This window comes from Varroa jacobsoni, unplaced genomic scaffold (genome assembly GCF_002532875.2).
Source record: "Varroa jacobsoni isolate VJ856 unplaced genomic scaffold, vjacob_1.0 scaffold_1170, whole genome shotgun sequence".
In the NCBI taxonomy this organism is placed as follows: Eukaryota; Metazoa; Arthropoda; class Arachnida; order Mesostigmata; family Varroidae; genus Varroa; species Varroa jacobsoni.
The window spans coordinates 82,965-107,272 of record NW_019214072.1 but is presented as its reverse complement, the minus strand read 5'-3'; the positions used below and the strand labels follow the sequence as shown (position 1 = coordinate 107,272).

The following is a 24,308-nucleotide window of genomic DNA, read 5'->3' as shown; positions in this document are numbered from 1 at the left end:
TGAGGGGACTGAAGTAGCTCACTAATTTTGTATAAGATCTGTACTGTTCAGCTATTTGGCTTATAAACATATGTTTTTTTTCTTCTCAACACTTTTTCGATACACTCTCTTCAAGTCTTGATGACAGGAATGTAAGTTATTAATATGTCAATAGCCGATCTATTCTTCTTCTAGACTTCTACGCAGAACCGATCTGGCCGGCAAAATGCTTTCAATTAAGGTTTCAGAGGCCTTTTTTTTTTGTTTAAGTGCATTACTTTGACAGCGGCGCAAAAGTAATAGCAGAGACCGCACTCTTAAAAATAATAGAATTGTGTTTAGGAGTTTGCTATAGCTAATTTGGCTTTCATAAGTGTCGGTTTCTTCTACATGCTAGAGTGGCTCAGTCTTGAGACAGAGCTTTTCACAAACACAATCCAGCATTGGAAGCGATTTATACGTTATAACATGCTATAGCAATTTCTCGTATATAAAAGCGACGCACTCTTTATGAATAGTTAGAAAATTTGTGTATGAAACGTACTTGACTACTTTACACTGTGTGTGTACCTCCCACAGAGGCAGGATGCTCCCCAAGTGCGCTCAAGAATGGCGACAAAGTGTCAAAAACGTGGCTCATCGAAACAGCAGAGCAAAAAAAAGCTGAAAAAATTGTTGTAGGTCTGAAGTAAGATTTAAAGACGCGTTTACTACTTATGATATTTCGTACGCTATCCACGATTAATTTTCGTACTTTCTTTTTCTGTTAAACTACGTTGAAACTGGGCTTACAATGCCCGCCAACGATCGAAAAGGTAAAGCAAGTACCATGTATTATGTAAACCGTGTCATAATCCCTAACATCTAATATACCCTTCGACCTTTTACATCCGGTATTTAGACCGTTAAGCATCGCCTTCGGCGACTAGTCCCCAGTACTAAACGGATTGTTTTTATGCCCAATTTTGAACCTAGGTCTCCATGTCTCTATGTTTAACGAGTAAACAGGTTCCCCCTGCACTGTCAGGCCGACCGTGTCCAGCATACAACGTAACTAAATGTAGACGCTGTTAAAAGGACAGGCCCTATCTTAATCCACTTCGTGCACCTTATTTTTGAAACGTTTTTGCCCTAACAAAAGAAAGTGCAGAATCATGGAGTTCTGGCATCGTAATTATAATTACGTAATGTTGTTTTATTCTATGCTAAAGCTTTCTACTAAACATTCTAAAGCTTTATCACGGTGTTATCCAGCTTCCCTTCGATATTCCGTTAAGATGTACGTGCACAGCCATTTTTTGTTATGATTCGGTGACGGACCATCGATTGTCCAGCGGCCGGGGTCGTCGACCATAGCACCATCATCGTGCCAAACTGTTCATGTTACCTTCATAAGGCCAAACATGGGCTATTGATATTAGACAAGATAATCCGCAAATAAAAGCAATAATAATGAAGATCAGCGCAGCCAAACCATATCATAGAAAATAAAACACTTGATGTCGCCGACACAAGTACATACAGGAACCGTCGGAATTAGCTGCCTATTGAAATGCGAGTTATAGAGTACCCTTAAGTGGCATTAACTCTCTGTGTGACCCTCGTCCAGAACGAGCTGAACATTGAGGTCATTTATTTGACTTTTTAAAAAATATATAAATTAACTAAATTAAGCCACGTTTAGTTACACTATACATCTTTATCTGAGGAAAAATATGATAGATTTATTTATGTAACATAATAATAGATCACTATAAAGACGACCGCGTATATTCTGTCTTTTAGCGAATTTTTTTATTGTATGTAAATTATTTTTAATTCTTTATGTATATTTTGACGTAGAATCATGTGACCAGACGTTACCGTTACTTCTACCCGTAGTGTTTGATTTAGAAGGTATTTATCGTAATACAACGGGAAACGTTTCGCCTAGTCACTCGCCTAGCTACTATCATTGCTATTGCTGTTTTACTAGTCGTTGAAAAATAGGAGAATTAAGGCAGTAGGTATGCTTCAGTTCTGCTATCCTAGGACTTTTAGGAACTGCTATAACTAACTCTCAGTCCTAGTCGGTGGAAGGGTGAAGCGGGACCGAAAAAGAGAGGGTCCTGCTCGCGACATAAACAAAGTTTGTAGATGTTGCCGAAGTTACTGGTTTTGCATGGTATTCCGTTTGGTTGAGACTTATGCTATAATCACAGCCGCGTGTCGATGAATAACGACGTTCCGCTATAATTGGTCGGACATGTGGTCGGCTCTTCGGGTTATCGGTCGGCGACTAGGAAAGAAATGGGTAACGCTAGACGAACAGTTGTCGCAGGATAGCTACTATTATTAGTTAATAACATCAAATACAGAATAGAGGACTTGGGACGTAATCAAATCCAGCATGCCGTATTTCGATTCAATCGATATTTCCTTTCAAAGAGGAATCAACTTATAGTCGCAAATATTGGGAAGCTATAAGTGAATCTTGCTTTTTCAAATATCTTCAGGTAAATTTTCTCAGATTATGAGTTACTAATAGACCCAGATAATTTCTGATTTTGCACTTACTGTATGAGTAAACAGGCAGGACGTGAATCGGCAAATTTATGCTTTTATCGGTAGTCAAAATTGATCCAAGCAACTATAAACGTTGAACGTAAGGAACTCGGGGCATTCTCAACTAAGTTACGGGTTAGATCATGTAGAGGATCGATTTTAATTAGAATTAAGTAGAAATTTGTAGAAAGGACAAATTAAAAATAGTCTCTCATCGCACGTTCCGTAATCTCCTTCCATGTACCTGCCATCATAATTATCAAAAATCTGCTAAAGTTCAATTAGCGAGACTAGTCGATAGAATCAAGTTCGCTATGGGTTTCATCAATGACTTGAAAAGCAGTTTAAACGAAAATAGAGAATTAATTAGCTCAGCATTTGTTAAATGTTTCTTTTATATAGAATTTTTTTATTTATTTTTAGAAGATTTTGCTCAGTCTTTAGTTACGGTGACAATCACCTTCTTCAGAATGTACAACTCAGCAGCACAGAGTCAAAGAAAATAGTAGCTGCTCCTGCATAAGCTTACAATTAGAATTTATTATTTTGCTTTGTCTAGAAAGAAAACTTTCTTATCCCCTAATTCTCCACTAACTAAATGCCACATAACTGGCCGGCTACCATGTAAAAATATATGACTTTTGAGCGTGCCTTCGCATGGCCTAACCGTCCAGTAGTACGCTATAATTGCTCGCTACAATATGGTTTTGACTTCAGCAAGCAAAAAGATATATGTAAACAGAAGCTAGGGCCACGTCATCAGGTTTAGCAAACTGGCCGTCAAGAAAAAACGAATTATATGGGTTTATGACAGACCTTTATATCATAGACAATTATATGGGATTTAATTTTCACTCTTCATCCTTTCATAGGATAACGATTCCATCTGTGAGCCTTCTATGCTCAGTAGCCGCCTTCCAGGATTGAAATTTTACCGCCATGTCAGTAGTATAAAACACCACGATGTTTTCTACGGCCTCAGCTATATGCTATGGCTTTATGCTTACAAGGTATCTTTTCAAGTAAACTATTAAGATATTTGTTAAGGCATCCCGAAACATCAACCCGTGATTGGACAATATTTTTTAATAAGGCCGTTGCTGTGGAAATTATCAAACGTTTCATCGGAAAGGCAACGCCCGAGGGTTCCATTTCGGTTTTGCATATATTCATGCTACTGGAACCGATCTCAAGATATAGGTTAACAAAAAGGGAGAAGCAACATACATTTTTATTTTTCGTTGTGCCTTTTTGATTCCAAATAAACTGATATATACACCGATGGTGAATTTCATTAATGGAATGTTTGACTTATTTTAGCCAATAAAAATAGGGCCAAAAATAAGGCAGCCTTTCGTTAAGGACTTTTTTTAACCCATGTCCGAACGATCACATAGGAAACTTATTCTTATGGTTTTTTTATACAATTTATTTCTTATATGTTCATAGTGAGGGACAAATTACTTTGAAAATGTATGATCGATCAAAATAAATTTATTCATCCTTGCTGGGAATGATTAAACACTTTATATTTACAGGTCAACAACACAATGTCACAAGCCCAGAGTACAATACAAGACTATTAAAATACCGGGTCGCATTACACTTGTCTAGTACCATTCGTGAATCCGACATCGTAATGGACAAAAACTTGGCTGCAAGTTTGTTAGTTATAGATATAGAAAAGCAAATGACACCCAAGACTTTCGCCAGGTTTCAATTACTTGGAACATTCTTTTTAACTGGGTTCTTACATGTTTTTTTTGACTTGGGTTCTGTTTTGTTGCAACTTTGTGGGCTAGCCTTTCTCCAGTCCAATGGTTAAGGAGTCAAAGGAGAAATTGTTTTGTCGCTGGTCAGTTGAACGAGCAATCCGCCCACAACCAAACAGTATTGACGGCTAGAGGACTATTAACGATCCGGAAGACCATTTCCGAAACGGCGCAATTTCTCTATATCAATACTTTAGGTGGGCCACCTCTTGCGTTCCTTTGATTTTGATATTACGTCGTCCTGTTGAACAATGCTATACGGCTTTTGCTTTTAGGAGAGCACTTGGGCCATATTGCCAGTTCGTCAACTCGACGCACTAGCAACAGTATAGTCACCATACTGTTTTTTACCACGCCGCACCTATGCGGTCGTCTTGCATTAGCAGATATCGATTCAAAAGGTTCCGTAAAATGTTCTGTATATATCGGTGAAGTACAAAAAGGTAATGAAACTCAAATTTTCAGTATCTCGTGCGAAGCTGCCCACATAGAAGTATGCGCCAATGAGTTAAAGGTTCTAAAGTGATTTCTCACATTTTTCTAAAAATGCTAAACATGCTCGTCTGCATAGTTGACAGTGGCCCAGTTTTTGTTCATTACTTTTGGAATTACATAGTTAAATCATCAAATTTTATACAAAAAGACGCTTACCCTTAAGATTACGTATCTCAGAATCTAAAAAACCTGCAGTCAATGTAGATACTAGTGCAAGTATATTATAAGAACATGAGATAAAAAATATTGTTTGCTTTGTTTCTGACCACTCCTACTTTGTCGATACATAGGAATCCCTTTCCAACTGCGTATAACATCCCGTATTATTAAATAGCGTTTTTATAATTACAACGTACGTATATTCATGCATATATCTACGTCCTACCAGATCTCACACCAAACTATTATTATTATAACGTATTAATTACTCTAGGTGAATTAAACGTCATATTGACTGTTTTCTTTTTTGCTACATGATTCGCCCAATAATGATCCATGATGAAACATATACCTTATTTTTATAGTTTCATTGAATATAGATTATAGATATTTACGCTAAAATTCACTGGATAGTAGTGCATCAACGGATTCAATGACAGAAAAGTAGAGATGTGTGAAGGAGGAGAATTGGTGGTAATCGCAGTCCATGTGATGATGCCTCGCTTCTAAATATTTGAAACAGTCTTCACTGCTGATTAGCTGAGAACCAGCCGAGTGTGAAGTGAAACGCGCTTTTTTTTTAGAGAACAATTTATTATCGCAACGAGATCTGCCTAGGTGAAAGCAGTTTGTTCTATGCAATATCATTTGGTATTCTAGTAAAAAAAAAAAACCGAACCTCCAGTACTCAAAAATTACACTTAAAAATATATTGAGTGTAGGTATGATATATGGACAACGGGGAGCATTGAAGACTTTATTCGGCTGCTCGGACCTACTAAGACGTTTCGTTTCTAGTTTAAGGACACACTACGAAGAAGCCAAACGTTGGCCTTCAAAAGAGTTCACTGAAAGGCGGCGGCGCTTTTAGGATAAAACGAGCATATTATTGCAGTCCTGGCCGCCTTCCTACTGATTCTCGTTGCGAAAATCTAGAGTACACCGACAGTTTGTCGACAGCCGCTAAATCATGGTCGTCCAAGGAAACCAGACATCTCTATCTGCAAGATTAACAATTACGGGATACAAACTAGAAGCGTCGATAACAACACACACACTTTGTTTGTCTGTTCCTCCAAGTTTGTTTCCGTGAACCGTGTTTCCTTCTTTCAGGAAAAAGTCATACTTTTCAAATATTGCTATGCTTATGTGTGACAAAATCCTCGGAATCACCTCTCAGGTGCAGTTTCAAGGATTTCACTTACTAGAAAATATAACCATATGTTATAATGACCTTTATTTATCAGCGTTCGAACGACGTTTGCGGTTACTATGGCAACGCGCTCAAAGAAACGTACATGAGGCACCCGGGCCACGCTGCTCATGGACTTTATGCGATGTGCTGCTTGACCTAACGAAGTGTTGCAATAGCGCTTTCTTGGTTGTAGTCATTTATAGGCTGACGAACACTTAAAATAACGTGTATGTGTACAATTTCAACATTCACAAGTTGTATTTCCATTCAGTATAAGAATCCCGTGTGCCAGAAATTTATTCAGATTGAACGTGCGTGCACTCCTTAGCTGACGTTGGAAGTATAACTCGCGTTGTTTGATATACAGTAAGGTCTTTAAACCAACAAATTATGGAAACACCGGAACTTCCGTAAAATATGTTTACCACTACAATGAATACTCAGCTATCTGGGAAGTTGTAAAGTTTCTATTTATTGCTTCGTTTTTTATATTTTCTTTGACAACGAGTGAGCGTCATGTCCTCAGAAGCTCTTTCGTCATTGTTTCGCTCGGAGCACGAAATTTTACCTCGAGTCGTGATTCTAAAGACGGAAAAGTAGTGAATTCGCAACACGGAGTTCCCACCAATATCAAAACGCTTTGAAACAACCTTGGAAATATCTTCCACGTACGGAGTGAAGGCTATAGAAAGCTGTCGCCGTTATTTTTTGAACAACCTAATGTCCGTAATTGATGAAACTGCCTGTGGCAAGGTGAAAACTAATTTTCAACATACAGGAAGTTTTTATGTTAATAAAAGCAACTGCTCAATAAGCGCATAATGTGAACTTTTTTTAACGAAAGAGTTCCTGCTGGAGATTATAAATCCGCTGCAGGCACTGCGAAGATTAAACGATATAAAAGAAGCTTGAGAATTTATCAAAAAGTCTGTGGGTTTAAGGTTTTCATAAAACTTTATTGCCAACGTAGGCGAGTATTCAAGCTAGGTCTTCGTCCATTACCTCGTATATTACAGCTGTTCCAAACTACAGAGACTAATACAGTCATGCAGCTTGCAATATTGCAGGCAATGTTTCATCTTTAATCAGGGTGTTTTGGCTTTTTGGAGCAATACAAGACCTGCTCTGGTCATTATTTTACAGCAGAACCCTTGAGCGGTTCCTACCGTAACTGAATTGATACATTTCGTTTTTTCAATTAAACGTTAAGCCTGTAGCATCAATGTGTTTATATTTTGTACTACATAAACGTATCAGCAGAAGTACCTTCAGTTACCTACTATTTAACGACTAAGGAGATAAACCACGTCTAATAGTGATGGGTCAAATGTTTCCCCAGTTGCCGGTTGACATACGTAGTACGCAAGCTCATCTACCTCTTAAACGGGCCATAAAAAAGTCAGTACCCTTTCGTCTGCTTTACCTGAGTTGTGTTCATGACATGAGCAACAGGGAAAGATAAGATGGAAGCGGAATCGAATAAAACTTTTTAAGTTGATAGGGATGGGGCGTTACTGCTCATAGGCGGATATTGTGGGTTCTTTAGGTAGAAAAACTGGGCAATTGAAGGCTGCTGTGAGTGAAAACCGGATTATTTGAAATTGTCTCGTAAACGTTTACGATGGCTGGAGTTATTCTGAGACTATTATATGGCGGAGATTTGTATGGCAGGCGTGTAGTGATGCAAACAACAAACCTCTGTAGTGGCCTGGTGAGCACCCGAGTCGCCTCGCCACACAGCGATAGCGAAGCAGCAAAAGGGGCAAGACGACAGGGAGAATATGGTTCTAAGAGCGGTGGTATTGGATAGCAAGAAGTGACAATACGCTAGAGTGGTAATTCGGTAATAGACGCTGCGCTATAAGTAATAGACGCTAATACTTCGCTTGGCTGAATAAAGAGGCCAGAGGTCACGCAAAGCGAAGTTAAGCTACGGTCGACCAGTAATCTAGTGACAGAAACTGCAGCAGCAGCTGTTATGAAAACAACAGTCTAGACGTTGTCCCTCTGAGACGGGTGGTCTGTTCTCTGTTCTAAAAAGCGGATATTGTTGAATTCTTTGGGGTTGAATCAATTTATTGTTTTAAGGTAATTAATGGTATTTCCAATCCGTGAAATAAAATTAAAGCATTTCGACGTATTTAAAATATAATTTACATAAATGAAAAACTAAAAAATAGAAGGTTTATGCAGTACGCTTCGGCACAGCACGGTTACCTACAAGGTTTGAAAGATCTTTCGAACCTTGAATGCTTTCTGTAACGGTAGTTCATGACAATGTGTGTGTGATGATATGTGTCACACAAAAATAACATGCCTAACCTTAATGAAGTAAATGGTCCACCACGTATGTTATAATGTTGCACCTCCTTTACAATTGCAGATCGCAGAATGGATCGAAGAGACCCCGTTGGGTTTAACTCCGGAAATGGAAGAACTCCACAGCATCCTCTCCAAGCCGTACCTCAGAGTGAGTTGTCTCGTAAGGTGCAGTAAGCATATTTTTGTATATAAATGACAGCATAAATGGTTTACGAAATGCTAAATGTGAATACAGTGTTTCCGATCGACCGCGGTCGAGCAATCGTGCTCTGAAAACAGCTGATCTAAGAACGATATACTGATAACGTCATTGATGACTATTATAGTGTTGCTTTGCTGATAATTGTATTAACTGCAAGGATTGCAAGTAAGTTATAGAGAAGCTTGTCTCGTGCTTCCCGTAGATCAGCTCTACATAACGAGTTTAGTCTTTTCGGATCGTTGAAGTCTGTCTTTACAGTCAGAGTATAAATTAAGACCAGAGTTTAAAACAAATTGGTTTAATTCCTTATGTAGCTCATTTGACTAACTCTTAAAAGCTTCACCAGTATATTAAACCTCAATTCATGGGACGTTTGCTTTCTAATGATTCTTAATCCATTTCTGATATAAAATTTATCGAGAACGTATGCAAAAAAAATCCATACAAAAAAGTTTGTATATTTCGGTAGCTTATATTTGATTTGTTACTGCTACTCGTACGAATCCTGTACCTAAACAATTTTTAACAACAGATAAAATTAAAATGGATTGATGTAAGAAGCAGTTTAGGTTGGTTTGTCGTTCCTCTGTCCCATAAAAAATTTGATGCACCACTTAACAGGGAATGCGTAAATATATTTTTTCTTGCTCTTAAAAGCAGTGTAATTATGAAAAGCAAAGCTAAAAAAATCGATATAGGCGTAGATACTAACTAAGGTACCTAAGTTGTATAAAAAAATCTTGAGGTAGTTATATAAATATTCATAGTATTTATTTGTGCCTTTCTCATTTGTACATCGTTGCTTACGTGTGTCTTTCTTACATTGCGAAGCTGTATACAGGAACGAAGGACACTGTCTTGTTTATCCAAAAGAAGATAATATGGAAAGTTCTATATCAGATAACTGCATTTGTTAAAACTAAAAAACAACTAATGAATAAACAGTAGTGATGCATTAGAGTAACCTTTGATGCCTGAGCCGCGGTAGGCTGCGTTCGTGTTGTGTTTTGCCCTCAAGACGCGAACAGACTCACCCAGATTCTTTACCTAATGTTCTCTCTGCAGCTGAGGCATGTTTATATTTTAATTAAACAGCAGATTACGGTACATGATTTCCTTATATGAGCAGCATTTTACTTAACTAAGTTGGGCTTCAACATGCGAACCCGGAACAGCTTGGGACGGCTTATGTTAACAGCTAATAATAGACACAAACATTTTATTTAAATTTGATCTCATTCCTAGCTACATATATAACAATAATCATATCACCATGCGTCGAAGTGGGCGCAGCGCTTAGACTATGAAGTGAACGAGACAAATAGTGAGTACTTTTTAGAAGCCTGGAAGAGTATACGTTTTGTTTGTACCACGATAAGTGCTACTGCTCGTGCCTTTGCGCACTTTTTGCTGGACGCTTTGTAGTGTTGCACTCTATTGTCTGGATCGTTCCCCAAGGACTTTGTCTACTTTTTCAAAAAATGGAATAAAGGCATCATAGTCGCCCGCTATTCTGACGTCTTCACTACATTCCCTTTGTGCGCTACTTTCCCTCTACACCAATCGTGGACCCGCCGTTTTCCATAATATTCGACTAGTTGTAAACCGAATACGTGGCTGGACGGTAAAATACACCGCACATCCAAATGGAGTCCCACTGCCCGTCTATGTGCAGGGACTGACACTAGGTCTTCGGATATTTCCTGACATTTCTTAACATACCCTTTAAGGACGTCCGAAAGTGTTCGAAATGACTGTGTAGACAATGTGGCTCTCCAAAAGCCCACAGTTACCTTTGTATACTCGGAAGGTTAATCACAAACGAAAACACGGAGCCATTGTACACAAATTTGATTTAAAGATTTAGTAACGTAGCTTTAGCACTAAACAGACAATAAATCCGCATAGGTGTAACTTATTTCTACATAAGATACGTTTATCCCTTCTTCTAAAATTTTATGAGGCACTGTATTAGATTGTAACATAAACAGCTAATACTTAGCAAAAATTCTCAAGTTCTTTCCGAAGTAATTTGCTATGTCTTGACGCCACTTTCTACGAACGTCTACTATCTCTCAACCAGTTTATTCCGTTGGGCTAAAAATATGCAGGTCTGGTGTGAGAGAAATACCCTAGCTAGTATTTGAAGCCCTTAGTACGAATTATACTGGCCGGTAATCGGAAAAAGTGGTGATGCGTCGGCGCTGGGTCTTGTGAATACTGTGGGATGGCTTCAATTTGTCTATCAGCCTCGCTCACTAGATGCAACTGGGTTATATGGATCCTTGTTGACTTTATTGTTAAGCAGTTCCCAGTGTACATCTTTCCAGTCTCATTAGGCGCTGTTAGCCGTAAAGTCACGATGAAGTCTTCTTTTTTAATGGTGATCCGGTCAACTTAAAGTTTAGAAATGTGTCCCAAACTACGTATTCCTTTCCCCGTTTCATGTCAACAAGTGGAGACTACCTTCTGTCACTCGTAACAACTGTATTCAAAAACTGTTTTTGTGGCTGCGTGTTTAGTATTGGCCGAAGAGAGAAGTCGTCTTCCTTTGTGTGCTTTACCCAATCTCAGGAATATTTTATTGAAATTATATGCCTAAACGCAAATTGAAATCAAGTTACGTTTTATACAATTCACTGCCTTGAGTTATATTATTATTTTTTGCATTTTGAGATATGTGAAATCGGATGCTGTAAAATTTACAAATAAATTGAAAAAATTAAGTGTGTTCAGAATATATGTAAAGGCGTAGTAATTATGCACCCGCTATACCGCATATCGTTGTTATCAATGGTATGCCACATGCAGTTGTTTTTGAACAAAGTAGTTACGACTTTATCGCCATAAAGCTCCGTTAAGAAAAAGCAATATTATCGATATCTACACATATGGCAAATAATAATCATCGTAACTCGAAATTTACGATAGATGATTACTTGTACTACAGCCATACATAACAACGATAGTTGTCGAGGCTTCAGTCCAGTTAAGTTAGTTTTGAAAAAGTGCTAAGCCACTCAAAACCCTGTTTCATACAGACATATTGTTCTTCCTGCAGACATATTGTAGGAAAATTATTATCTGTCGAACTTTGTAATAAATTATTATAGAGCGTTGGATTCTCCACCCCCTAAACACAGCCCTTTTTAAGAAGAAAAGCATTTTCTCATTAGTTTTGTTAAACGACTGATTTCTTTGCGCGAAATCATTAGGGGCCCATATAGCCCCATCCGTGACGCTATACATACATACACAGATACACCTGTTTGAGCTATATAGCCTAATGGCATAAGCGTTTTTTATTGATATTTTCTCAAAAACTTAAAAAGAAAGCCATTTAGCCTTATAATAGAAGAGTCTTTAGCATTCGAATAGTATTTTTTGTTTTTCACCTCACCAGCTGCCTTCAACGATAGCCTTAAGCAAATATTGATTGTGATAGATCCGTCCTCCCTATATCCCCCAGAGCCAAGATTCTATAGTTAAACTTAACAGTTCCCTTCAGGCGGTCCTCGCTGTACGCAGCATGGATATTTCGGGCCAGTGTGCAATAGATTTCGACCGAATGCGAAATAAAGAATTTGAGGCCAAAAGACGATTCACTGCGTTATTACAGCAGTTTTCTGAAGGAGGGATCACTCTTCGGTAGCATGTAGAAATAAAGAAGCATTAAATATAGAGAAAATGGAAAACGTTGAAAAACTGTCATTATTTATATTATGGCTGAACACTTTTATAGCTAAGAAGTCTGATGTATAGGTCGCAAGAATATCACAGATGGGGTTCCTGGGCGTCAGACGCAAACGTGTGAAATAACAACTACGCGGAACTCGAAAGAGCTGCCAAAAGTACCTTTCAAAGCATTGCTGGTCTAGTTGCAGCTTTAAATAAATGTCACGCCTATTCAAAGGAAAATAAATGTTTGTTTGCTTTATTTACCAGCGGTAAATCAATTATATAGGGCTATAGCGTTTCGGATGTGGTCCTTCAGTGTACTGCGTACACGGACTCACATACACTCGGATATATATATACTAAATTAACCTGTTCGAAGCGGCGCAACAGTCCAGCTTCGTGGACAATAATAGTTCGACATAGTTCCCGTTACCAACGATATCTCTTACTAAAAAATACCATGGATAATTATGGCACAGTTTATAATACTCAGACATGGTAACACTATCACGAGTAGTGACTATATTGTAGATTCAGTAGCTGGCTTCGATGTATTTGAAAAGCGCATTTTATTCGTTGTAAAAATAAACTAATAAATAAGACCAAAAAAGTAGTAATAAGCCAAAGGTCAGGACGACAATTAATTCCCTTTGAAACGTCCTTTAAAATAAAAAAAAATATGGCCTTTCATAATATAATTGCTGGTGATAATTGCCGATATTGGACTTGAGCAGTAGCTAGTAACAAAGCAATACTATGCTGAATCCGACTTCATGTTCATTTTATTGATTATTAAAAGCTTTCAGCAATGATTAAAACTACAAAATGAATTGTACAAAGTCAGCTGGTAGTCAACATTGAAAGTTTAAATTTCCTAAGAAGTATCTTGAGGTTCTCTACTTTCTATGTTCAACAACACTATGGACGACCGATAGATCCTGTGCAAGCCTGATTCGATTTTCCTTTTGGGTTCTTTTAACTTTTCTCGGCGACATTACGTAGTTCCGTTCTTCTTACAACTAAAAACATCGAATAATCTCTCCACATTATTTTGGACTCTGTATTTGAGTGGCTGGTTGTACAGCCCCAATATCGTTCCCGTCGTACCAGGCTAACAATATGTATGTGTATGGTTTGTCGTTTTTGTCGAATTTGAAGAGAATCGCTAGTGGTTGAAGCCGTAATCTTCCTTGGGCGTTATGCTTCGCCTCCATGTGCTATCTACAATAGCTAGTTTACTGAGATAAGCTCGAGGCTGTTGATCCTAGCACATGGAAAGTTGTATCACTCTTAGATCTCTTCATGTTTCCTGTTGAAGCCTTCTTTAATTTTGTATCTTCGTTATTTTGGCATCAAGTTTCTGGCAGATCATAATTGCGCTCATTTTTTTTTGATGGCCCTGTTATGTAGTAGAAAATTATTAGACTTTTTTTTTTAGCTAAGAACAAAATACCCGATTTACATTGGGCATTTCTATCTTTAAATTAACTCTGCCTTTACTAAGAGGTTTCAAAGCCCCGAGGAAGGAAACCATTCGTTGTCAATCCTGCAAACGACTGCTTACAGACTCTGCTTCTAATTATTTCTAATATTTTTCAAATCTCCTTACTAATCACTTGTGATTAACTTAGTTTATCCTATCTTTTGGGTTCAATTTTTTCGTTTTCAAGGCAAGCACATGATAGTTTTCAAATCTAAAATTTTATAACCGTAATTCAGCCAGCAAAGAGCCAGTGCCTGAATGTCAAATCCAGCGAATCGATGTTTCAAATCCCCCAATGCTTGTATGCATCTACATAACGTGTGTATAAAGCAAGGGTATTTATAATTGGAATTAATTTGTGATTTTGGATTTATTTTCAAAAACCAGTGTTTTCATAGCACTTATTGAGCTCGTTGCGTTTAAGCCACTATGGCCGCAGTGATGAGTCCGTCAGTGGAAACGAACAAACATTTTATTAAAAATGTGAGGAAAAAGTACATATCAACGGTGCCTTGTCGCGTTGTTAGTATATGAACTGAATACACAGAATATTTTTGAAAGCTCATTTTTTCTCTCTAAGGGCAAACGAGACCCACGACAACAGGCGAAACAACGATTGAGGAAGCTGTTGCACAGATTCTATCTTTTTTAGTGTTGATACTCTTGGGTCTTCCGTTCATTTCCGTTGTGAATTTTCACCTGCTAGCACAGATATCGGCACAGTGGAGCCGTGCGTCATGCGTGCTCTATCTGAGTGACGAGTACAAACAGTCCAACTAAACAATGTCGATGCTTAAGAGAAGGCGCGCACGAAAAAGGCCCAGTGATCGACTGGAAGGCAACGGCACAGAGCTGGGTGCTGCCGTGACTAGTTGGGGTGCATTTCCACCACAAAAACGCTAACACGACAAGCGACGGCCGGGATGACCTATGTCGAGAGTTTTGAAGGGAAAAACACAGCCAATACCAATACCAATAGACTGGAAAGCAAATTAGAAAGATATTTATGTACAAAGAGAAGGTAGGTACAGGTAAAGAACTGCACTGTTGAATGGGGTTGAGGCCAGCGAGAAAGATCAAGTAACGCCAGAAATTGTACGCGAGCTTACCTAGAGAATGTATGCATACATCATACATACATACATCAGGTGACAGGTAAATCCCCAAAAAATTTTGAGATGTTCTAGATATGTGGCGTTGTATTATCATTGGAAGGAAGTTGCGATACTGACAGTGGCTCGTGGAATTGGTCTTCGAATGTAAGCGCCTTTAACAATTTGTGAGTATGTATAGATCTAATTAAAACAATATTTCACTTCGAACCACACATCAGAATGGTATTTCTGTTTAAAACAGTATTATGTTGTCCTGCGTCCGACGTACTGCGTACACATGCGGAAAAGAATATAAGGAATATAGGTGAGTTAAAATGATGCTGTATAAGCCTTCAAGGTACAAATGGCCGAACGGTGGTCACCGATCCGTGAAATGCTAGATATAATTTTTTTGCACTCAGCCAATGACAAGCCTAAGACCAGATGAAACATGGAGTGGAAAACGAATGCGAAAATTTTTGGAGTCGAGGCAAAGAAGAATAGTGTCTTTTACTTGGATTTAAACACGCAACAATGTTGAGCCGTAGGAAGTAGTGTCTATCACCAGACAAATAAATGCAGAAATATTTATATCCTTCCTCCATACTTTAGAAATCTAGGAAAAGACTCCATATTCTTTGCCTCCAAGATGGAACACTACTGTTCCAAACGTTAGACGAACGCAATGTTGAAACTAAGCGAGTGTACCCAAAAATTAAGATTTCTGTAGCCGCCTTTCTACGGCCGCACTCCTATTGCACAATAGAAGTAGCTATAAAAGACCGTACAAACACTGACGACGAGTTTTAACATTTTGGCGTCATACTAGCTGGGTGACGTCGAGTACTTTCGTTCCACGCTTTCTGCGATGTTATGTCAGCTACTTTCTACGCCGCAAAATGCTAGGCCGCTGAGGCAACTATTACGCTAATGTGTCGTGACAATTTAAATCAGTCAGCCCCCTTTACACAACAAGGTAGATAGGTAGTTTGTTAGACTAATCAGCTGTAACACATCATAATGCTGAAATGGACTGTCCATGAGTAAGGTGGCTTTGTTAAAGTTACTAGAAGACTACGCTTGTTGTATGACGAAACGCTTATGTCTCATCTCGACGTCATTGACTGATTAAGTGTCATTAATAGCAACGCCCGTCATTAGTTCTCAACGCATCGCAGTTGTGGCGTAAGTTAGTAAGAGAGAGAGCCAAAGGAAAGTATCTCGTTTCTACAATAGCAATATCGGTGGAACACTGCAATACTGAATTGTTTGGCTCTGTTATGTTTAAGTTTACCAGTTTACAGCTTCACTATGTTGACCCATATTGGATCATGCTTAGTGAACGTTTTCAAGTTCGATTGCTTTCCGATGATACCTTTAAGCCTAATCGGCCTGCGACGCCGCCGTTCCTCCTTCGCATTTGCAAGTCTCAAGACTAACGCCCTAACCGGCCGTGAAGCAGAGAGAAATACCATTTAAATTAGTATGGGTTGCGCTCGCCTATGCCATGCGCATTTGCGTTAGGAGATCTGGTGTTATGGCGGTGACTTTTGGCTGTAACCACCATTTCTTCACCGGGACGGACATAACAGTCATTTTAAACTTTATTCTGGAAAAACGGGAAGAGGTTGGGCAATTAAGCGCGCAAAGGCGGCTGAGGATGAGCAAAGAAAAGGGTCTGCAGATTTTCTAAACGATGGGGAATTTTTTTTAAAGAAGACGAGTTTAACTAGGGGGATCTTGCAGCCGCCCAGACATTGATGCTGACGCTACGCTGTCACGAACTGAGACGGAGACTCACAAACCGTTGTAACTGTCCCAGTCGTCACTTCCTTTCCTGGTAAACAACCTTCACATCCGTTTTCATTTACAGATGTATACTCTGCTAACTCGCGTGTAGGTATAAAGTACGCTGCCATTTAGGCGGTGTAGAAGTGTAGTCCTATACTATTCATGACAGAACATAGTCCATGCTGGTCGACCGCCAGCGTTTTCCTCCATTATTCTTTCCTCTTTTCTACTTATTTTTGCAAGACGAAGGCTTGCGCTCATTCATGCTGGCAAGGAGAACTGGGAGAAAGACTTACAATATAATTAGATAACTTCAGGAGAAAAGGTTATGTGGATAAAGCAATGCAAAGCAAAAAAACAGATGTAATTTTGCGTATATTTATTTTTATTTAATGATATAGATGCCTGCCCCGAGCTCTAGTCTGGGTTTTATACAAGCAAAATGCAATATTAGCTCAGCCGCTCATTCTTGAGAAATAAAAAAAAATATATATATATATATATATACATTGCCTTTTTTCTCCTTGTCAGTACTTGCAAGCAAAACGGGGGCTTGTGTGTACATTGCTCTTGGCCCTCCTTCGTCTCGTAATAGGTCAGTACTCTGTTGACCGCATATTCATGCTATAAGACCACTATGGCTGTCTGTGAAATCCCTTTTTAGTTGACTGAAAGGAATCTGTTCTAAGCAAGGCTAAACGTCTTTCATGCTGCGTTTTTTAAGTATACCAACTATGCATTCGATCGACTATGCCATACTTTTATTTCCAATGGGTATTATCTAATGTTTATTGAAGTCAGATAATACTGGAAGCCGATTACAAACATGTCGACTGAACGCGAATCCCCATGTACACATACGTACAACGCTACATTTTATCTGATTACCTACGTCCCCGTTTTAATTTGCAGCACAAGAAAAAAAAAGAAAGAATTTGGCGGTCGCAGGAAAATCTAACGTTATGTATGTATTTCATGTGGGAACTTGACAAGTAATTACTAGAGAGGAACTCTCCATGATAGAGCAACGGTAACATGTTTGATCATTGAACTTACGGACACCTGGTAGTCTAGGTTCGGATTCAGCCGCAGACACACTTCGTTTTGTGCTGGAAGCTAACCATTTGAGGCAATCCCTAACGGGTTGAATGCCAGACGTAAAAGATGTAGCTCTTAGGGAATCCTGCGATCATGTGTTCTAATCTAATTCTATTTCGTCTTACGTCTCAGTGCAGCCATTGGACAGCTTCGGAACTGATGTTGGAAATGACTACGTTTAACCTATCTATCTCGTTCGTTGCGGCTGTAAAAGTGTCTTCGATTGGGTGAAAATTTTACAAGCGCAAAGCGTGAATCGGTATGAAGTTAGCATCCCCACTCTCACCAGGAGATGGCAGATAGTTCTGTTCGCTCAGAGCTCGAAGCTTCTGAGATTACATTCTTCTTGCAAAAGCTGAAATGCATCAAAGAGATCTCCTACTTTTTGTCAAAGATAAAGGCCAAGATAAAGCAGATCGAACTATAAGGGACTTTTCAGTATCGCCAAAGGGTACTACAGCAAGTGCAGAATTCTTCATAGAACTGCAATAGCTTCACACCTCTCAGAGAAGTTATTCCGCACATGTCTACACTGTGAATATGGCTATTTTTTTTTTTCTTAAAACTAGACGAAAGTCAAACGCCTGATGGGATCGCTGCATTACTTTGATATCACCCCCCAAAAAGTAGCAAGTAATCAAATACATTGAAGCAGCTTAAAGAGAAGACACTCTAAGCAGGTACTAAACCTTGGACGCGTGAGATGGTCTATATTTGAAATCAGGTAGGCACACGTCGTTCCCGGTAAGGCAAAAAAGTACTAGACATAAAACTCGAAGTACTTAATTATGTGCAGTAGATTACTGACAACATTCGCTACATATGATGCTGATTGAAGGGCTGCTTACTCATTTATTATTTCTTAATTTTAAGCGCCTAACTTTAGCGTCGTTTGAATATCATATCGGAAAGTTTGTTGATGCAACTTTAGCTCTGAGTGACACACTCGGAAAAGCAAACATTTTTTATAGTACCACATTTGTTCAATGTGCTGTGATCTTCATTTGAAATTAGGTAAGCAGCGTATATTGTATTCACCCCTTACCATGTACACATTATTTATAATAGCCACAAGTTTATTTTAGCCTTTAGTAAGTTTTTTAATTAAGTTTAAGTAATTTTCTCGTGCATATACGAGAGGACTTGCTTACAGTATTACAGCACAGTACGTATGATTAAATGAAGAAATGTATTTCAATTAAACATTTCAGAATGTTATTGAAAGTGCAGCGTGATAAAATCGTAACCAAAAAGTTTTAGACAGGTCTCACTCGACTTAGAATTAAAAGAAATGGGGTGGTCTAGGTGACTAATATGTGTTAAAATTCAGTTTCTGATAAATAGGTTGGTTCAAACCTTAGCCTTTATTATTAATGCACTGATGGTTATTAATGCACTAATGATCAGAGAAATAAAGAATTAAAAACGATATCTTTATTATTAAAACTAATAGCTAACTGTATGGTTCCCCTGCAACTTCGTAGGTCTGTTAAAAAAACACAAACAAATAAAAAGGGGTATTTATAGATGACGCTCTGGAAAAGTAAGACTATCAACGACGTTCATCAGTCTAGAATCATCAGACACTAGAAAATTATAGCAACACATCTTGCAAATCTAAAAAACAATTAAGCTGTGAATTTAGCGTCAGCAAATCTACGTCTTATTAGACGTTTTAAGTAATAATACAGATTATCAGCAAGGCTGACGAAAAGAAATTTGCAAGCTCTATTTGAGGAAATGAAAACATGACCCACCAGTTTCAAGAAAGATTGATCGGAACGAAGTAGCTACATTGAAATTAAATGGCATAAATAATCCAAATTATCGCGACGTGTTAATACGCTGAAACACCATATAAATTTACCAAACGTGACAGGATGGTGCTATTTTCCGGACCATTTTGTTTTGATAGTACAGTCACTGGTATAAATTAGTTGAATTTACTGCAAGAATCTGTTTTTCCTCGCTCGGAATGGACCTTGGCAGGTTTTACCTCCTATAAGAGAACCAAATTAAATGCTTGCTGAAATCTGACTATCAATAAATAGTTCGCCGTTATCAGTAATGTACTAACTAGAACGGTGATCATTTTGCATATCTGCGATAGGAAAAAATGCTATACGTTTATGTAGATTTTCCTGTAGTTCAAATATCAACTAAATGTCTAAATATAATGTTTGTCACGTGGTAAATACATATGGTAGTTATATTTAGTGTCGGTACAACGCAAACCGGTTATAATCGTACCCCTACCTATTCCAAAAGTGTCCCTACGTACCTGCCTGATGAAAAATGAAGACGAGCGCTTTGAATGTAGCTGATTGTCCGGTATAGTTGAGTGATTTTTTCTATCTTTGTCAAACGAGCACATAACCAAGGACATGTTGGAATTGACGAAATGTAAACGTACAAGGGCTATAGAAGGTATCATGAGTTTACAAAGGTTGGGCCAACTCCAAAACACAAAAAACACAGAGGCACGTTTGTGGTTGTTACCACCAACTTTTGAGAGAACTTGCTTATTTACGCCAGTTATTTGCTAAGCTGAGATTGGCAGAAAGGTTGCTCGGAAGCGCAATGCCTATGCCGGGCACGCGCCATATGCAACTAGACAGACCGATTTATATGTATCTAGTCCAGTCAATAAGCACTCTATCTGCTACGTAATCCATACCCTATACATCCTAGTTGGTCTTCGCAAGCGACTCCTGGTCAGATCTGTTACTCTCATACAACACATTAATATGCATTTCTATTCGAAGCCACCAGCCTCAGAAGGCCTCAACGGTTACTAATCACCAGTTGCTAATAACGATGGAATTTATTTCTCCCCTTATGTTCTGACAGGATCCCTTTGGAATACTTACACTTCGGGTCTGCCAATTCATTTTGCTTTTTCCTGTTTCTAGAATCAAGAGCTGAATTTTCCCCTATGTTGGGTTTCGCTGAATTCATAGTGAACATCTCTAAACGCCTATGCGCCACTCCTGGATCCTTATCGCTTGTTTCAGGTATCTTTTATTATTTATAGATTTATATGTTATGCATTTGACATGCTGGCCTGTGTAGTAACCGCCTATTTCTGGGAAAAGCCTCTCTTTTCAAAATCTCAACACAATATTTAAGGCCACGTTGATCATGTTCCAATCTATACATTAGTGTATTGTGTATTTGTCATGTTATATGTCGTTACTCGTTAGCAGTCTGCAGTGGTGCTTGAGAGGCGTTCGTACATCGCAGCCCGGCTTCGCAGTTTTACTTTGCGTTGAACGTGAACTTAATGAAGCTTTGATTAAATTCGTCTCTAAAACTGGGAAAGTGGTCATTGCTAGTTCCAGCATGTTAATTCAGTTCTACGAAAATGTCGATATCTTGCCAATAAAGACTAGCAGTAAAGTCTGTGTTTGTTCCAATTCTGCGCAGAACTTTTACGTGTTCTCAGTGTTTCAGTCGTGGGATGGCTATAAGCTTCACTGCGCCTGCAGTCAGTTAAACAGAAACCACCCTGTGACTCCTCTTCATCTCGATTTACCCTTTCTCACGCTGGAGCGAATCGCTGCAACTATAAAATTACATGCTTACAGCTGACAAGGTTTCTAATAATTTCTTACGGATCTGCTTTCTCTGTTGGCCTTGACGCAGCTCGCGGTTTCTCAGATGGCCAAAATGTTTACGCACAGGTCGTACATGATCCCGGCATAGAGTGTACCTGTATTTTTGCCTACGATCTAACGTCGTGTTCTACTTCTAAGGACAGGTGCCTCCTCTAACCTTCGCTACTCGTTTTCCTGATTCGTCAAGTGTTTCTATTTTCGTCGTATCAGAACCGTTATCGTGCACTTCTCTGAACTGCCGGGCTAGGCATTAGTGATTTACTCTGTCGAGTCTACTCCGAAGAGTCAAGGGACAAGCTTATCTTTCAAAAACAAAAAACGTTACATTGCTTAGGAAGAATAGCGTGAAAGCAATGGTCCTTAAGTTGGGTAACGAAGTTCTAATGAAAGGAAATAGAGCAAACCTCCTAATATGGTCCATTTATTCACCAATGGCGTAGATGTTACCGATGCAGGAAATAAACTAGTTTACAATACTGTTTCGTTAATTAAAAAAAAATAAACTTTATAAAAGTCTACTGCGCACTTTAGCAAGAGCAGCATTAATTACATTCAATAAAAGCTCTGTTGCTGACAACAAAGGTAACAATATGAGGCATTATGTACTATCCATGAAACAAACTAAGCAGATACACTAAACGTTTTAGAATAGGTGTTTTTCAGGTAGGGGGATGGAATCGAGGAGTTTGTACAATAAGGTAAATATCTCTTTTGTGGAAGGTTTACCTTCTCGCCGCCTGTGCGATGGTACTGCAAGGGCTGTAGGTCAAACAAAGATTGATTAAAGGTTTCTAACCTGTTCTGCGGGCTTTTATTCCTATGGCCTTGACACTGCAACGTAATCTGCTCAGACTGATTGCCATAAGTGCGCAACGAATATAGTCTAAGCTTATCCAACCGAAATTAGCATGTGTCCTCAGTTAATCGTCTAGTACAGGGTACACTGTAGATATAAGCGAAGCGATCTTTATAAGCTCTCTAAAACGAGTAAACGCTACGAAGATTTTTAGCTTTATGTTAAACTCACCTCGTGAGCAGAGCTGGGCCGAACTATGCGCTCCTCACGTGAGGAGTGGGGTACGCGCTACAGGTACAAGGGAACAGGGCTTCTTGAGACAGGTTTTTCAAAAGGCAGGAGGCATTACAATAAAAAGGAAAAGGTACGTTAAAGCAAGGCACGAAAGCGGTTCGAAAAGATCTGTGTAATAGTGAATGTTTACGGCAAGGCCTTGGGAGGCTCTACACATCAGTAAGCTAGCTCCAGACCAACCGTGCAATTGGGAACTAAAACCAACCTTGATGGGTCGGCAATCGAAAGCTACTCAGGGGTAGTGAAATGCTATCCTATAATACTGGATATACCTGGAACATCCCTGATGCGACGAACGGATACTACATCATTTATAGGTTTTTGGTGGCAAAAATATATAGATATATATTTATTACTAATTCAGTTCTGCTATTGCGCGTTTTCTGTATCCACAGTCCACTAAGGATTGTTAGAGGTGCGTCATAAATAAATTTACAACTAAAATGCTAACTAAATTCAGTCTCACAATTTCAGACTAATTTTTAGTCCCCACTAAAACGTCTCTATCGCACTAAATTTTTTCGTTTCTATAGCAAATGATTTAGCTTTGTATTTTCAATCATTTTTTCTATGATCGATAACCCTCAAAGCCGTCGAATTTAGCGGAAACTGAACTAAATTGAGTGCCTTCAGGGGTTCGTAAATGTCAATAACTGCTAGGTAAAGGTTCTTGCATCACCTATCAAAAACTACATCAGTGTAAGTTTACTTGCTCAAGTACTCTAAAAAGAATGATAGGTGACATTGCCTGGAGGACCTAGCAGCCATATGAGGGTATTATAAATGCTTATATGTAGAACGAAATGAGGTAAATTTCTTACAATCTGGCTTTATTTAACTAAAGGTAGCTAGTTGGCTATGCATCCAACTCGAGTAAATGTTCCTTCAATTGCCCGGTGCTCTATAATCTTGAAGGCAATCGACCATTGACGAAATCAGGCTGTATTCCCTAACTTGCTGATACGAAAAAACTGCGTTAAAGGAAAAAAGATGTACGGTTAAATATGATCAGTTGGTTCGAAGCTCTATTTCAACTATTAAATATAGCTATCATAACGTCCTTTTTCAACGTTCTTTTTTTATAACGAGTTTACTGTACAGGGTTACAAATAACGGTAAATACGTATAAGTAGCTGACGATCCAATATTAGCGTCAAACTTAAAACGTCGTAGTTAAGCGACATAGCCGTATTCTTAAGTGAAACCTCTGCGAGTCATATAACTAACGGCGGCTATGGACATAAAACCCGCTCTAGCAAAAACAACTCGAAACAATGATGAGCGACATCATCGCACGAATGTGAGTCACTGAGAGAGCTATGATCTCACATGAATGACATTTATGGCGGGTAATTCAAACATTTGCCAATCGAAGACAAACGTTTGCGCGCTGAGACAAAAACCATTCTCAAAGAAGCGCAAAACAAATTGTTACCGTTTGTGCCGAAAAACAATACATCCGGTTAGAGAAAATCAAATTAGGTAATTCTAATTAATATTGTTCTATGTTTATCTACGTGATGATATTGTAATATTAAGAAGCAACTTATTTTATTTACGTAACTAAGACTTCAAAAAGGACAGAATGAATAACATGCTTTCACAGAGAATGGCTAGCAAGCTATGAGAAAATTAATATAATAAATATTGTGATTGTTAATCATTCAATATGAACTTCATTCTTGTGTTATATGATGAAGAAAGTGTCGATATATATATTTGTTCCAAGTATTGTACAAACTCGCTAGTTCTCAGTTTGTTTCTACAGTCTTCTTGTATTTCAATCATA

General features: G+C 38.6%; 1 protein-coding gene across 4 annotated transcripts in view; it reads left to right on the top strand.

Moving 5' to 3' along the window:
• CASK (peripheral plasma membrane protein CASK) overlaps nt 1-24,308 on the top strand; it is a 318,301-nt gene that overhangs the window by 238,294 nt on the left and 55,699 nt on the right. For all 4 annotated transcript variants that reach the window (XM_086971259.1, XM_022845516.2, XM_086971260.1 and 1 more), the window contains exon 13: nt 8,528-8,614. In XM_086971259.1, coding sequence (XP_086827385.1) covers nt 8,528-8,614 — 87 coding nt within the window. The remainder of the gene's footprint in view (nt 1-8,527; nt 8,615-24,308) is intronic.